This window comes from Tachypleus tridentatus, chromosome 6 (assembly GCF_004210375.1).
Source record: "Tachypleus tridentatus isolate NWPU-2018 chromosome 6, ASM421037v1, whole genome shotgun sequence".
NCBI lineage: Eukaryota > Metazoa > Arthropoda > Merostomata > Xiphosura > Limulidae > Tachypleus > Tachypleus tridentatus.
In genome coordinates, this window is record NC_134830.1 from 36,209,447 (window position 1) to 36,228,277 (window position 18,831).

At 29.1% G+C, this 18,831-nt stretch overlaps 1 protein-coding gene across 4 annotated transcripts in view; it reads right to left on the reverse strand.

Moving 5' to 3' along the window:
- The window catches only part of Rat1 (5'-3' exoribonuclease 2 Rat1), a 79,343-nt gene that overhangs the window by 18,473 nt on the left and 42,039 nt on the right, over nt 1-18,831 (reverse strand). For all 4 annotated transcript variants that reach the window (XM_076504096.1, XM_076504095.1, XM_076504093.1 and 1 more), the window contains 6 exons: nt 14,897-14,944; nt 13,544-13,591; nt 7,788-7,898; nt 6,335-6,459; nt 3,484-3,568; nt 1,649-1,699 (listed from right to left, as the gene is read on the reverse strand). In XM_076504096.1, coding sequence (XP_076360211.1) covers nt 1,649-1,699; nt 3,484-3,568; nt 6,335-6,459; nt 7,788-7,898; nt 13,544-13,591; nt 14,897-14,944 — 468 coding nt within the window. The remainder of the gene's footprint in view (nt 1-1,648; nt 1,700-3,483; nt 3,569-6,334; nt 6,460-7,787; nt 7,899-13,543; nt 13,592-14,896; nt 14,945-18,831) is intronic.

Sequence of the window (18,831 nt, forward strand, 5' to 3'; positions counted from 1 at the left end):
ACTTCAAGTGGACCAGTCGACTGACCCTAGGGTAGCCACCCTAATGCTGCTCATCTAAAGGAATTCAAGGTCAAAGTGGTGTGTTAGGATTGGACTCCTCAACCACCAGGATCCTCTCCTTCCCTTTACGGGTCACCACACATGGCAAACATGTGGGTGGATGTTTAGATCCCAGAGGAAGTAAACTGAAAGAACAGAACCTTCTTTGGGAGGTCCCCTCACCACCTAGAGGAATCCACACCAAGGGAGATCATGTAAAAATATTAAGTTTTGTGTAATTTTTTCATTTTGTAATACAATAGGGCTCTGACAGTATTATTTATAAGAATTCTCCCCCAGCTAACTTCTCCACTCAAACATATAAAATAACAAGCAACCACAATATTGCCATATTTCTGTCACATAAGTTTTGGTTAAACAAGATGAAAACTGTAGAACTGGATTACATTAAAACAAAATAGCCATCAAATAATACTTCAAACTGTGATAAAAAAAAAGTGGGGTTTATAATCAGTCACTGCTACAAAGTTTACTGAAGTTTTAACAAAAATTACAAGAGTATATGTAAATTATCTCAAATTTTATACTAACTACTACGGTACACTATAATCACGATTAACATAATAACATTAACACAACAAAGGAATGTAATACCTGACAAGCAGTCCTGAAAACAAGTTTTTCTTTGAGATTACAAACTGAACAAGCTATTATCATAGATACATGTATCTTCAAGAAGTGAAAAATACTAATACGTGAATAGAAAGTGCTTTTATAATTCTACTTCTTTACTTATGCCCAAAATATTTTAAAGTGTATAAACATTACATTTAACCTTCTTTAATCACTCCATTTATCTCTCTCTCAACACATTCCCACACTTCAAATTAGGTGCTCTATTTTTAAGTTTAAATTTTTAAAAGTTAAATAAAGCTGTTTCATGTTTAAGATCTTTAGTGTGGCTTAAAAAGTTCTGAGCTTGTCTTCCTATGTTGAAAATTATGAGGGTAAAATCATAATTAAAAATAAAAATTTTATGAACAAGTAATGTTTGTGACTTTTTATTATATGCAATTAAAACACTAAAATTAACTGAAAGTTCCATGAGTGTATGTATGTATACATCAATTTAACTTCTTTTTGTATTATTATCAAGAGTTGATACTTTATACAAAATGTACATTTTCCTATCTGATTGTCCAAACAAATATAAAAATTAAAATTAGATAGATTTATGTTCAAAATAAAAAACTTCAGTGAGTTTGGTTTTCCATTAGAGAATGTCTGTTTGTTGTTTTTTTTAATTTTGTGCAGAGCTACACAAGAGCTATCTGTGCTAGCCATCCATAATTTTTCAGTGTAAGACTAGAGAGAAGGCAGCTAGTCATCATCACACGTTTGGTGTGATGGGGATTCGAACATGCGACCCTCACCATTAGAGAATGACAGAATAAATAAATAAACAGTGACTGGGAACTAAATAGTGAACAAACAATAATTTCAGAAGTAAATATAGAGCCAGAACAATTTTGAAGAGATTGAAAAGAGAGATAAATTTCATCCCATTCTGTTAATTTAATTGTAATACTTCATCATTTTCATCATACTTAATCCAGATATGTGTATTTGAATAACAGAAATCACAAACCTGATAATAATACTGCAGGACCCAGCACAACCCCTCTGTGTAGGCAGCAGCCTATAAATATTTTAAATAAACAGTTGAACTATTATGTGACAAAACTATGTAATTCCATGACAATCTATCTGAACTTATACATTTTTTTTAATGGTTTGAAGAAGTTATTACTTGACAATAATATTCACATTAAAAAGTTCCTATTATAATTACACTTCTCCAGTTTATAACATAATTAAGTTGTTATTGTTTTCCAACAAGCCATTTATTTTAATGTATATCACAACTTATTAAATGAAAATATAACTGGGATGGTATTAATTCTAAGGAAGGCAAGCCATTCTGTTTAAAAACATAAAAAGATAAAGTAATATTTTAATTAATGGGTATTTGTGACTAATTCTCTTTAACATGAGTTCTCTGATACACAACTTTCTTGTAGGGTTACCAAACAAGACCACTGTTTTTAAGATAAAATTGTTAATCTACAGTTAACTGTAAAGTCAACTATTACAATCACGCTTACTCAACTAATGTATGTAATATAAAAAAAACAAAAACAAAACATTAATATTTTATTTAAAAGAACAATAAAACTCTCATGGTGAAGAAGTGTTTTACAGAGAATATTGGTAGCTCATAGTTTTTAAGAAATAGCCCAATCTAAACCACCATGTCTGGCTGAGGTTTATAATAAAGGAAATCATGAAATGGCAAATGAATTAAAATAATAATATGGGCTAGTGAACAGTTAAAGAACATTACTTTAGTTTTAGCACTTGTCTTAAGGTTTTTAAATCATGAATGTGTGTTTAAGTCTATGTAGTACCCTGTGGTTTAGTACTATACCTTGTTGTTTAAATATAAACAAAAATAGTATGTTTCAGAAATAACTAAAAATGATTAAAATGGCTCAGTACCTTTCTTTATTGTAATGCTATATTTTAAACAACATGTGAAATATTAAGATAGATATAAAAAGATAACACATGCATGTTCTTGTTAAACGTAGAAGTGTAATTTTTAAGCTCCAAGTTAGAAAATTCCAACATTTTAAGAGAATGTTGGCCTGTACTAGATGAGCCATGAAGCAGTGTTTCTAAACTACTAAGCTTTGTTAATCTTTGCACTAAGCTACAAGGAAGTTGCAAATTGACATAAATACCATAAAACATGCAATCCCGTATGAAGAAAATAAACATTTAAAACTACATATATACATTTTAATTTAATACAAAGTTCAAGATAACATCAACCCATGAAAGTGGCAATGTAACATTCCTTGCAGGGGCAAGGTTATTCCTAACTGGCACTACTTATATATTTCTTTTTAACATATTAGTATAAATGTATATTTTTATCAGAATATTTCTCTTTTGTTTTTCCAAGCCTGTGTTGGATTAATGATTCAAGTCTTTAGCATGTAATATGATTTACTAGTGGTCATCAATCCACAAAATAATTGGGAACAACTGTTCTGGAGTGAGAATGCATGAAACTCTAAAGGTAGTTAAAAACTTATCTAATAAAGCTTAAACTTAACTGGTCATGGCAATACAAGTTCTCTTGCTTTTATTACAGTACAGTAACACATGATAATCAACAGTTACATCCAACAATACAGAACAGTAACATGTGATGGCAATGTTTTCAGATCAGAAATAAAAAATGTATGTCATCATAATAATCTGCAGTGACTAGTGTTCAATATTATGTATCACTGATTACCTTCTATAAACCAAAAATAATATTTGCATTTATACACATGCAAAAATAATTTTAAAAATTATTTTTTGAATATCAAATAAAAAATTCATTTTTGTGCTGAACAACAAAAAACTCACCACTTTGATACGAAATTCTATATTATGAGGATCCACATCAAACTTTGACTCATAGTATCTTTCTTTCCATCCTTCTTCCCAAAGTCTATATAACAAAAAAAAATAATATTTCAAAGTTATATGAGTGTAATGATATTAAATGAGCTTAACAGTATATCAAATTTAGACATCAAGAAATGTACTGAACTTTTCACATGCCACAGGATCATACTTATAGGTTTTTCACACTGATTTCAATGAATGGTAAACAGTTTTTAGGGTCTATCCTCAACCAAAGGTACATCAAATCAATTGGGTAAAAATATTTTGAAATTTTGTTAAATTTTCTAATATTCCCTTGTTCCTGGGAAAGAATGTTTAATCATAAAAGGAGTAAAATTAATATATGATCAAAAAATAAAATGTATTTAAAAAATAACCCTAAAAGTACTGACACAACCAAATCAAAATGAAAAAATATAACTATTTTTATATTTTTTATTGATAAATGTATGGAAACAAAAGTGTATTTCTGTCCAACTATAAACACTATAGCAATTGAGAAGCAATGTGAAAATGCTTTATAAAATAAACATTATCTTTCTCAAAACTGTATAGAAGAATTCTGTGTGTGTGTGTGTGCATAATTATATCTGTGTGAACATGCATGCAAACATTTGGTCAAACTTTATTTGAAACTAGCAGTACTGCCAAAGTTTTTGAAAAAACAAAACAAACCTATTCTCTGTTTTCCCCTTCCATATATTGTGAATTTATGAAAAAAACAACTTAGGTTTCACTTTTGAAAATAAACTATGTATCTGTTTTAAATAAGGGCTTCCTTCTGAATGATGTTTTCTGTTTTTTCTTATAAGGATAAATAGACCCATATGGAGAATATACAAATCATTATAAACACAAGTATCCATTCTGGTAAAGATGATAAACCTAGCTCTATCTCCCTCATCATCCTTCCTCAAATATTAAACTCTCAAATGTAAATATGTATGTTGAATTTACTTTAATGTAAATTCAATATATGTTTATAAATATGATACCATATTCACATTACAACAATATTACATTTTGTTTGTAGTACATTTCACACATCAATGTTTTATGTATCAAAAGTAAATAAATCCACTTGCAAGTATCAAAACACTCGGAGAAAAAAAGTAGAATCAAATACATTTGCTGACTTGACTTTAATGTCATTTTACACAATAAGTATTATAATGTATAATGTAAGCCTCACTCTTTTATAGACTTGGCCTAATGTTTCCTTTTTCACACATATCTTTCAAATTCTGCATTTGTTTTTATGTGAAGTTAAATATTTAATACAGCAGTAGATGTATAGCTAATGATCTCTAACTAAACAGGCATATAATGCTACATTCTAAATTCAATGTTAACTCAAACTTACTAAAATTTGTTAAGTCTGTATGGAATTTATTCATATCATGCATATATTAACAACAAATATACCAGTTCTGCTAGTAGACAACAGACATATATCAACAAAAAATAGCAGTTTTGCACATTCACATGAGAGAAGTGTGAATTGTGCAGTGAAAGTGGCAGACAAAGAAGCAAGCACATATATATATATATGAAAAGTTAAATACGCAATGGTTGGGTTTATTTGTTCTCCATCATTTGAAAGCCGTAAGATTATTGAATTAGTTTGCAGTAGGAACATGTTTCATTTTAGGCATGAACTAAAAATTTTCCATCTTGCATAATACTGCTTTAGTATATAAACACTTTCTGGGCAATGGAACTACAGTAGCACAGTTAAAAACAAAACATGTGTAATATAAAATACATCTTTCATTCATTCTTTATATATGTGATTTTGTTTCATGCTGTAACATACACTATTGGGCTCATTCAACTTTAATCCTTTACAATGGGAAGAAGGTAAAGGTGGAAATGAATAAAATTATAATATCAATAATATCTGCATATCTAAGAATATTCTGTTTTATAACAACACTGATGTAAAAGACAGTATCTCAATTTATTCTATACACTTATTTGTAATAAACTGGCTAAATATTGCTTATTCTACTAACAAGCAACCAAAAAGTGGAATTCAAACTCACTAATTGTTGGACAAATTATGATCCACTGTTGTGTGCTAGTGTCATATTTAAGAAAAACATTTAAAATTGTCATTTATTTCTTGACAGCAAGCCCATTAGTATCAATTGACACTGGCCATGTTCGTAAAGTAACAGCATTCGTAATGATCAAAAGCAGCACCATTAAAACACACAAACAGCTTTATCTTGGTTCAAAGTTGCAGAAATTGAATACACTTGTATGACACACTAATAATTAGTTGTTAAAATATTCTGTTACAAGCTACGAACTGTATAGGTTATATTAGAATGTAAGTCTGTCTATAATAACATTTAGAATAATAGTTAAAGGTCTGTATAGCATAAACATATCTATAACAAACTCTAAATGATAATCTAAATATTTTAATTTGTTGTGTGCTTGCCTGAAAATTTTATCAGTGGGTGTGCTAAACTTTAAAAGAAAAACTTTTCTCTGTAATGTGTAAACCATTCTATTCTACCAGCAAAAAAAACCAAAAAAAAAACCTATTTATAGACACTCTCTAAATCCCAGTTCCAAGGTTTTAGCTGCAAGAATGTTTTTGAAACATGTTTTAGAAATTATTTTTCATGTTCCTGTTAATTATCTTAAGATTTTCCAAGTTTGGTATAAATATGCAAAAAAAAAATGATTCATGAATTTTTATCTTATTTCCCAACATAGCTGAGTTACAGTAAATAATGTAAACAATCTTAAGATTAATATTGAGAGCAAAAAAAATAAAATCAAAACAATTCTTAACCTGACTTCATCAGGTGGCTCCTCATCAGAACTGTCACTACCCTCATCTTCCCTCTTTCGCTTTTCTCCAGTTGAAGATCGAGAGTGATTACCACCTACACCACCAGACTGAGGACTATCAGAGTCCTTAAAATACACACAAGAAAAAAACTCTTAATATGACACTGAAAAATATGCAAAAATTATATTTTTACTTGCAAATGAGGGTTGTCACTTTTTAAAATACATAAATATTTTACCTTCAGACTGCAGAAAGTTTACTGAATACACAAGAGACTATCTCCATTAGATTCAAATAAATATATATTAAGCAAGAATATTTCAGAGTATTAAACACAAACAGTGAGCACAACTTTTAAACACTACAAAATATTTCAATGACAAATACCAACAAATGGAAACATCTTCAAAGCTAGGCATAAATATACAACAATCCTTTTAAAAGCAATAATTTCATTAAGATTAAAAGTAAATGACAAATAATAGTACAACTTGGATTCCAGAACAAGAAATCCAATTTGTGACAAAATATCAACAATAAAAAAAAAAAAAACAGGCACTTTATGGTATTATGCAATAATGAACAATCATATATACTCTCAGATCAGAAAGTTATGGAATCAAATTAATATAGATACATTTCATGTGAAAAAGAAATTACAAATGTAGGTGTAAACAGAGTGAATTATAAACATTATTATTATTATACACAGACTTACATTATAACATAAGTTCGTAGCTTGTAACAGAATATTTTAACAACTAATTATTAGTGTGTCATATAAGTGTATTCAATTTCTGCAACTTTGAACCAAGATAAAGCTGTTTGTGTGTTTCAATGGTGCTGCTTTTGATCATTACGAATGCTGTTACTTTACGAACATGGCCAGTGTCAATTGATACTAATGGGCTTGCTGTCAAGAAATAAATGTGACAATTTTAAATGTTTTTCTTAAATATGACACTAGCACACAACAATGGACAATAATTTGTCCAACAATTAGAGTTTGAATTCCACTTTTAACACTAAAATTTATCAGTCAATGAACTTTCAAAAAATTATCATTAAGTATAATAGAATATGATTGGAAACACAGAGCATTATGTAGAAAGCATGGTAAAATATTTAGTGCTATTCAAGACAAAATTTTGAAATCCATTTAGTGTTTCAAATGTATATGAAGATTACATTTCACTCTAGAACTATAAAGTTTTATAAAAGTCTATTAAAACTGACATTGCCTAAGAATGAATTTGAACTATAAATTTCTATGTGAATCAATTTCATCTAATTTTAGACAAAACTGTGTTTTAAAACTGATTTGTAAACTTAATGAAAAATTCAACAATTATTTTATAACAGTTACCAATATGAATAGTCCTTCTGAAACTGGAAAAGTTTTGTTTTTAAATCTAGGCTCTTTGTTTTCTTGTATTACTCAACTCTTACTAACCTTTTTCAGTGATGATGAACTACTATGTGATGAAGAATGCATGCCCTGAATCCTCATGTGATAAGCTTCCTGACGGGCATTTTGTACAGGAGCAGGACTACTACCTATAGGCTGTCAGTAAATAACACAAAATTTCTTCAGTAAATATTAAACGTAAGCTTGGTAAAATGCTATAGTCAGTCATTTGGTAACGTGTTTATTTGCAACTATATCAACAGCAAAACAACCTCAATTTTGAAACATTTTAGTGGGGAGGGGTCCTTGTAACACCACATGAATAATTTTTGAATATATGACAGTCACACAGGTGAAACTTTCTTCTAAACCTTAACTTACATGCACGTTTGTTCCACATACCACTTTAACCATTACAAAGAAAGAGGAAGCTTTATAACAAAAACTTTAGAAAAACCATTATTCTTTCTTTTCCAAGTAGTTATCAGAGAAAAGAAATATATTTGCAGACCTAAGAGACTGAGAGTCTATACCATTTGGATGAGGTCCATGTATACCCCTCACAGAAGTACTTAAAGAATTACAAAATAAAAATATTCTCAATTCTTTATCAGCCAAGATTGAAAACAGAAACATAGATAAATTCACATATATCATACAATGAGAACAAGTATTTTAAATATGAACCTGTTTTGAAATTTAAATCTCATTCAAAGTGTCCTCCTTTTATTTTTAATCAGTTGTATTAAACTAGTTATTCAAATATATATCTTCACATAATAAAACAAACAGCAAGCAGACAGTTACTTTTTTCTTGATTGAGCATCAGTGACAAAATTCTTTGTAGTTCAAATTTAGCTTTTGAAAAAATTATAGCCTTATTAACTATACATTACATTTCAGTTTTTATATACCTTTGCCAGTTCTAGTAAAAACTGTTTTCTAGCTGGGTGGCCATAAAAAACACATTTTCAATTTATCACTTTAAGATATAATAGATTCCAATCACATGTATTTCTCTTTTTTACTGTAAAAAACCATTTAATTCTCAAGAACCTCTAGTTCTTCATGACATGACAAGTAACCAAGAAAATATTAAAATGTCCACTCTCAGGTTACTCATGCATCAGCTAGATATGCAGTTAACATACAAATTAAGTATTTTAGCAAGCATTTTGGATTTAAAACTCATGTTACAGGAATTTAGACTTATATGTCAAACATTAACATTCACAAATAAAAACAGTCTGCAAGTACTAACCTTCTGTATGTGGACACAGCCATTTTAGCCAACCTTGTTGACATCACATAACCATGAAATTATACACTATACATCTCAATTTACAAAATGCATCATCACGAACTTTGGCAAGCTTCTAGTAAACATTAAAAGTTTGTTATATACAAAAAATCGATTTATTTTAATTATTTCTACTAAAGATTTGTCTGTAAATTTATGAAGCCTTTACAGAGTCAGGCCTAGTGCAAGGTAGTTTTTTTATTTTAGTAATAAACTTTTCTTTTTTGTTTTTATAGTTTCTATATAATTTCCCTAACCTGTAGAATCTCTTGAATAAGTATGAGATCGTTTGTCAATAAAACTTTGTATTAAATGTTACCTTCTCTACCCTAACACTGTATATAGGTTAAGTCATGCGACAGGAATGCGTGGCATGTTGTTTGTTTGTTCTTGAGTTTTGCACAAAGCTACATGATGGCTATCTGTGCTAGCCATCCCTAATATAGCAGTGTAAGTCTAGAGGGAAGACAGTTAGTCATCATCATCCACCACCATCTCCTGGACTACTCTTTTCCTGACAAATAGTGGGATTGACTGTAAAATAATAATGCCCCCATGGCTGAAAGGGCAAGCATGTTTGGTGTGACAGGAATTTGAACTCGTGACCCTCAGATTATGAGTTTATTGCCTTAACCACCTGGCCATGTTTGGCCATGTTTTGAATTTCTGGTTTATATCTCAATAAATCGAGAAGGTTGGATGCTATAAAGTTAGATTATATCTTAATAATATTTATACTATGTGTGTTTAATTTTTATCAAAATTCAGAAGTTCAAATAAGGATGGAAAATGTATGTCAAACAGGTAACTTGGAGTAAAGAAGTGTGATATAATATAGAGAAGTGAAAACAGAATTTATTTAAACATTTTCTTTTGAAACTGAGAATTCATGGCTTAGATAATATGAACATTTGAATCAAAACTATGTATTGATGAAAAATGAATTTATATACATTAGTAATATTAGTTTAACTAAATTTTGAATGAATGTAAGAAAGTCATGACACATGTTTTATAGGGTTGAAAGTATATTGTCATTAAATTTACAGAATAACTTGTATAACACTTCATTTGATATCGACACACAAGAAACAAAATTTAAAATGAAAAATATGAAAATTATAAGTAAGGAATTACATTTTACACAACATTAGTCTTATCCAATCTCCTTTTTACCAGGATGCAACTATATCCTTTAAAAATACATACTACCTGCCACTGTAATGATATTTTATGTTCTTAACATGTGTAACTTGTATTTAAATTAATCACACATCTAATACCTAAATAGTATCTAGTTTTGTGCTTAAAACATTGATATAATTTGACTTAGTATTTCTATTACTTGTTTTAGATAATAACACTCTCAAAATTTTGTCGTAAGGCACTTTAAGAAACATTCAAAATATTGCCTTTTATCTTAGAATTTAAATTCTTTATTGTAGATCAGAAAGTTCCATTATATATATATATATCAAGTTAGTTTTGTCAAGTTGATAGATATCCATTAACAATCTTTTGATATTTTATTAACTGAAATCTTCAACACAACTGGCTAAATAATAAAACTAAGTAAACACTAATAAAGATTTCACAGTAACATTTCAAGCTTGATATCAGAATCTGTGTTAGCAATATTCATGGCCAAAAATAATTTATATCTAATAAATAGTTTCTCTCCAATAAATGTTTTTTTTTTGTGTGCTTTGTTTAAAAGACAGGATATGATGGGAGGGCATGGCATGCGAGTTTGAGTTTCTGGTATATATAGCAGTAAAATAAGAAGTCTAGAGGGTGTAAATTTAGAATGTACCTTAGCAATATCTATACCACAAGTGAGTAATTGTATTAAAATTAAGAAGCTTAAACAGGGGTTGAAAGAATACCTGAAATGGACAGTTTCAACTTTTATACCTCTAACTTTTAAATAGACATAACTTGAAGTCATTCGTAGAAATGAATGTAACATCTAAAGAACTTGTAAGGTTCCTAGATCAGTGTTTTATTCCAACATGTTGTGAAGTTACCATTAGAAAGATACCTTTTCTATCCTTTATTGGAGTTCAGAGAAACCAAATTCTGAGAAACTACAAATTTCTTCATTTACTCCAAATTTACACAGTATTTAGCTATTTTCAAAACTGAACTTTATGAATAAATGTTAAAACCATATGTTGACTAAATAAATTGTGAAACAATAAATCCACCACAAAGGTATAAAAATAATGTGAAAAACAAGACCTGGATTAGTTACTATACTTTCAAAAAGTGATAGTTTCTTAATAAAAACAAACCTATACTTTATGATGGTCAGAAAAAAAACATGTAGTTAACAGGAAAAAGCATTTTTTTAATAATAACTAAATAATTGTTATGTAACAAAATATACTCTCTTCTTAATTTATTTTTGAGCTAAAAATTGTATCAAATGCACTTTCAAATAACTGAAAGGAAAATGTACAAAAATAGAAAACACATACAAAAAACTAATTTATGGATGTTTTGTTTGTTTTGAATTTTGCACAAAGCTACACGAGGGCTATCTATGCTAGCCATCCCTAATTTTGCAGTGCAAGAATAAGGGAAGGCAACTAGTCATCACCACTCACTGCCAACCCTTGGGCTACTTTTTTACCAACAAATAGTGGGAATGACCATAACATTATAAAGCCTAATGGGGTAAGCATGTTTGGTTTGAAGGGGATTCAAACCCGCGACCCTCAGATTACGAGTCGAGTGCCTTAACCACCTGGCCATGCCGGGCCATTTATGGATGTAACCACAATCATAAAGATCTCAGCAGATTTCTTTACAGAATATTTTTTAGTGAAATTAACATACATACAGTTACAATACCAATGGGACAAGTCTTAACAGCACAAATTTATTAATATAACTCATTTAAATTAAAATGTAAAACAAAACAAAGAACTAAAACTAAATTGTAAGCAGAAAATATGGAGGACAGGAAATTTATTATCAAGGTGCTACTCAGTTTTCACAGTAACATGCATAATCCAAACACATCTAGTAAAATGTAAATAATATACCTTCCAGCAGTTGCCAAACATTTATTTTTAACATCATTCAACTGAAAAGCAAGCTTCCAATTCTTTATTTCTAAGGGTCACATTGTAACTATAGCAAATTTAAAAGATATGAAGTATCCAATAGTGTTTAAAATACATTTTCTAGAAAGGATATAATATGCTTTACTGAGACAGTGTATTTTGCTCTAACTCCATACAGTCGAGTAAAGAATCCATTGAAAACAGAGGTTGAATGTTAGTAGTTTCAAATTGTGTTCAATAAAGGGAATATTAAAATTCAAACAGAGCTAAATTTAACTTTGAGGTATTCAGAATCAGTTAATTAAAAAACTAAGTTCATTACTTAGACTTCACTACATACTTAACAAGTGATTGTGTTACAGCTAGAATTCCTTAATCCTACTTTTAATATGAAAAGCAATAAAAAGTGAATGTGAATACAAGCTCTAAAACAAAATTAAGAAACTTTTTACAAAAAACTGAAACCCAAAGGTAGCCATCTTAAATATTCATACTTGACAGTCATTATATAATAATGATAGATGATTAATCACTCTGGTTTCAGATACCATCAGTTCAGTATTAAACAACCAACATAATAAAAAAGTCCAGAATATTTATAATAAACTGTTTAGCTTTTCCTTGACAAGTCATTCGTCACTGACCAGTAAAAAAGGAATTACTGTCAAAAAAATTATGTAAACACTGTAACAAAAATATCCTGAATAACAGTGTAAATTAGATCTATACCAATACTGATGTAAAACACTTTGAGATTGATAAAACAAGAAGAAAATGAAGCACTCTGAGATTTTAATCTAAACATTACTCTCTCGTGGGCAGAGACATTCTGGTTTTGTTTTTACATTACTACTTTGATAACAGTTTAGATTTATCTTTAAATTTCTCAGATCTAATTTTACAGAGACTGGATTACTACATACAATTTGAGAAAAAGAAAAAAGTAATAATGACCTACTATACTCAAATATAAAATTGAGAAACAAAAAAATAATCAAGTTTAAGTCCAAGGATATTTCATAATATATGAAAACAATTCCACATCTTAATAACAAGAAAAAAATCCTCTTTAAAAATAATACAAAAATTATGAGACTATTACAATATTTAGTAACAGAAAGAGAAAATTTGAGAAGGAATTAGAGGCTAAGAAACAAGTTGTATGCAAGACTAATTAACTACTTAGAGGTGTACATACATTAAAATAATTGTAACAATAGAGGTTTAAAGTCATCTTTAAGTCGGCCATTTGTATACGATGACATGTATTAGAAACAATTACTTAGATTTCAGCACCACCCAAAGATTTTCAGATCCATATGTAATACTCTCATCCAATTTTCTCCACACTTCAAAACACTTTAAATACAGGCAACACTAGTGTTAGTTATTGAAATAGAGTAGTAATAATTTAAAAAAAGGAAACTTACAACAGGAGCAAACTGTCCTTGAGGAATCCATGCAGGTTTGTCATTCATCTAGAAAATTGAGTTTTGGATTCACAGAAAAAAACTAGTTTAAAAAACAAATATAAATAAACGTAACTGACTTCACCACATGTTAACAACATCTTTAGTTTTTTTCACTTAAATTTCCATTTGTTTTCATATAAAATCCAAATCTTTGATTTTTATGAATACATCTTTTCAAACTGCTTGCAAAATAATTGTGCTCAAAATAATCTCTAAAATAGTCTTAGTATTACAATAATCACATGAACAGACAAACTGATATTAAAATAAATGTAAACAGAGGGTGAATGACTTCTCAAACTCAGCAGTTAATTTAAAAGTACAAGACTTCTTTTCACCTTATTTCAAGTTTTGGTAATCACTAATTCATGAAATAGCCTAGAAAATTTGTTTTATGTGTACATGTGAACCATTAAACAATGAATAAAATTAAACATCCAATTTAAGTATCAATCATCATGAAACATTATGTCAAAAACAATGAAGATAGATCTTATAAATGTGTTTTACTTACTATACAATGCTGGAACAATATTAATTTTTTTATACAATGATACTACTTATATAAACAATAGATACTGAAAAATAATACTATGAAGGTGTTTTTGTGTTCCTCACTAGCTCTGAATTGATTACAGTTGGTTTACAAACAAAAATTTTGTTATTAACAGGTTTAATTTTTCAAACACACAGGCTAATGTTACCATTACTTAGGTTAGATTAAATATTACTACAAACAATTATATTCAACAACAAATATTTCAATTTACTAGGCTTATTATATTTCAGTTACCTTCCATTTTTATCACAGATCTACAACAAATGATAAAAGCAAATCAAATATCACCAAGTTACAAGTTTGGCAATATTTATACTACATGGTAACTCATATAGTATTCTTAGAATGTGAGTCCATTATACGAATTCAAAATTAAAATATGTAAAAATCTCCTCTTTTCTCAAGTGAGAATTCTTGCTGGATTTTTAAAACTGTTATATTTTAAATCTTTATAGATGCCTTTTCGTAAAGAAGCACATTTCAGTGACATAGAACTATATTTATGTGAACTGGATCTGGATTCCTCAACCAGTTTCCAAAAAACTTCGAAAACATAACAACTGTATTTTTAGAGAAGCATATATTTTATTGTATTGAATTTTCTTAAAAGAAAAAGAATTTGGTAAAGCAAGTTTTAAAAAAGCTTGAAACATATTCTATTAAAAATTTAAATTATTACTTTTTAACCAATAAAATGTATTATAATATTTAACAACTTCACTAAAATGAACAGGTGATAACGAGAATCTTACCAACTTCATTCTCTTTTTCTTTTCTTTGTTTCTCTGTTTGAATGCCAGCTGATAGAAAAAAAATTTATGAAACATTAATAACAGAACATTAAATAAACAATCCATTTACTGAAATATATGTTGAAAGTCAAGAGAAAGGTACATTACAAATTTGTTCACATGGTTTTAAATAAATAGCTTTTTTGTTTAGATATTACCCATCACAGCCTGAACTACTTTAATGTAAATTGTTATGTATATCTATTTTAATGATGAATAGCTGTGTTACTGTCAAATGCTGGTCACATTTGCAACTGTAATTTGTTTCATAAATTGACTAGTAGAAGATCCTTCTATTTATAATGACGATACTCAATAAAACTACAATGAAATGTTGTTAAATTTATTTTCCATTCATTTGTTTTCTTTCTCCACTGCCAACTGCATCTTTAGAATCTGCTATTCTAGGTAGGTTGTGCATAAATAATGTTTACATTTGAACCACAGGAAACAACCCCTTTGCAGGGTGTTAAATGTCATAACCATCATGTCTTGACTAGCATTTTATTTACAATGTTAACAGAATTGAATGGTCTTTTGGCATTGCCAACTCCACTGGCTTCTTTCTTATTGTCAAAGTTCCAGTCATGTGTCAAGGATGCTCAGAATATTATGATACAGAAGAGCAAATAATGAAGAAATGTTACAAACATTTCAACATTTCTGATCATGACAATGTAAACAAGTCAGATGCTATCATTTAACCAGTAAATGTATGTTATCTTTTGTGGGTAACTGAGTATGTTTAAATTAAAACAAATTGGCTACACAGCTAAGGCCTTTCTGATCCTCATGCTAACACACAAATGGTTAAGAAGTTCAATTTAAAATTCATCACAGCACAAAACAGTAATATCAATCATTTAAATGGGATAATCAAATTTTTTAAGTTAACCATCTCTGCACAGACATCCTGATTTTTAATAATTTACATTCAAAAGTTAATTAAACCATTTAATAGAGATCACACCAATTAGTATAGCATGAAATCATAGCTAATAATCCATAATTTGATAGTAAGTTTTAAGTTCTTAATTTTATAAGGCAATATTTTTGAAAATCTCAAATTTTCCCTAATATCAGAAATGTGAAATTTCTCCCTTGGCATCCCTCATTCTCGATATTTATTCACCATCCCTTCAATAACCACAAAATTTAATGTAAATTACTCATGATAAAACCAGTATCACTCAGACAAACCATAAGTTTATAGTCTTCAATCTTACTTGACTACAGTCATGAAATAGAATATTAGACAGCTCTTGTCACACCCACCTACCATATCCACTCTTTTAAGATTTGATAATAGTTCTCTCTTATGTTTAATAATATATTATTTATAACCAATAGAAAGACAAGAAACTTTAAATGATGTTTTCTGAACAGAGAACTGTCAATCTCTCTTTTAGTATAAGCTTCATTCTGTGAGTAATATACTGACTAGCTTGGATGACATTGTAATAGCTCTTTTCACATACTTAGAAAGCCAGAAAAATTGTTGTATTGTAGAAAATTGCTTTTAAATGTGTTATTATTCTCTGTTCTTTGATTCATTATTTAACCAAATAAATATTATTTATGCATTGCTACAATGGTTCACATGAGAATAAAATTTGAAATGGAAGCAAATCACACAATTCTCTTTAAAGAAAACAATGTAATATAATACATCTCTTGACAGAATAAAACCTTGACTTTCTATTGGTTATAAATAATATTAAATGTCAAAGAGAACTACTGGCAATTAGTAAAATAAAGGATGGGACAGGTGGGCATGACAAGTAAGTTCTGACTTTCTATATGACAGTACTCTAACCAAAATAAGGTTGAAAATTATACAAATTATGCTTTGCACAAGCAATAACATTATGAATAACCTATATTAAATTTCATATTTCTTAGAGTAATTGTTAATAAATTAGAGGGGAAACTGAGGAGTTTTAAAAAAAAATGTAAAGTTCATATAATGTAAAAATTTATATTATTAGTTACATTTTTACACCCAGTTTATTTATACACCAAGATAAAAAAAATGTTTAATACAATTTTGAATGTAACTCACTGAAAACCTCCTTATGTACACAAAATGATGTCCATTCTAAAACAGTTAAGGCTAAATTCTCATTGAAATTGGATTTGGATTCAAAGTGATCATTTTCCATGTTAATTCTAAGGTCTTGTTGTAATAGTATAAATTTAGATGAGTATTTTTTTCAAGTGAGTATTAGGTAAATAGTATCTTTATTGGATTGTAATACCCATATTGTATTTTTCAACCCAAGTTGTACATAATGCCTGTACTTTTTTTTCTCTCTCTCTCTCTCTCTATATATATATATATGTGTGTGTGTGTGTGTGTGTGTGTGTGTTAACTGGGGTATATCCTGAATGAAGATTATGTAAATTCATAATTAATGAAAGGCTATCTTAGCACATGAAAAGTTATTTCCTTTATATATAACTTTAAAAGCACCAAAATGCCCATTAAAAACAGCAAACACAAAATGCAAAACTGTAAATTTGCATGTATCCACTCACGCCAAATTTGGTGAAGATCTATCAACAGGAACAAAGGCATGGTAAAAAAATCCAACTAAAACACTCATAAAAACTGCAACATGCAAAAAATTGAATTGTTTTGTGTATTTTCCCATGGTTCTAATGAACCTCCATCCACACCCTGCCAGGTATTTATATGGGCATACAACAGACAGTATTATTATATTTATACAGATGGCCTAGTGCATCAGATCTGCTCGTGACACATTCATGACGTTACATCTGCACCCTGAGAACAGAAAAAAATAAAGTTCTCCATGATGGGATACAGAGGTAAAAACGGGAAAATCATGATCCCTCTTGCAAATCTACATGCACACAAGATAAAAATTTTGTGAAGCTGGGGTTGCACATCATGTAATAAAAAAAGTTTTTCTAGTATCATACAAGCAAGAGTTCCATTATAGTATGATATATACATTTTCAACACAACTCTTTATGGAAGTAGTGCTCCAAGTTCATAACTTTGGTTGGATAAGGTGATTCTGTTATAGTAAGAATTGAAGTTGTAGTCCAAATTATTCAATACCTGTTATCACAAGGAGCTTGCCTTACATGGAAATCAGTAAATTAAAACACTTTCCTTTGGTTAGCTATAAATAATCCAGCAAACATCAGAGAGACTAAACTAAACTAAACTAACGTGGCAGGGGTTCAGTTTAGAGAGAGAGAAATCAGAAGAGTTCTCTCTCCAACTGGGGTGTTCAGGAACTTTGTAGTTCCTTTGGTTAGCTATAAATAATCCAGCAAACATCAGAGAGAGAATTACAGATATATATTAAAAAAAAATGAGGATATAGCATGAGTTCATGGCATGTTGGTTTGACTTTATGGTTTAAATATCTGCATTATAAGTGTGTAATTTCTATTAAAACTCAAAGCCTAAACAGGGGTTGGAATTAATAACTAAAATGGGATATTTGGAGTAAAGAAGCATCACAAGATACAGAGTGAAGACTGGGAATTTATTTAAATATTTCTCTTTGAAATTAAGAAACTAAAACTTGTATAATATTCAATTTTAATTATAAGCTTTGTTCTTATGCAAAGTTTACAGACATACTTTGGTAATAGGTTTTAAAGTACCCATGTAAAAGATTATGACATGCAATCTTTGACCCCACCCATATTTATAAAGTTAATCTCTACATATAATTTTTTCTCTGATAATAAACTAACAATAATAATTAAATGCTACAAAAATGAAAAATAATGTTCTTGATTATGAGTGATCTGAGCCACAGACTCACTACCTCAGTGCAAAGTTAATGAATAAAGTCAAAGAAAGTGCATTACTACTAAGAACTTATCAGTCGCTCAAAATATGCACAAACTTT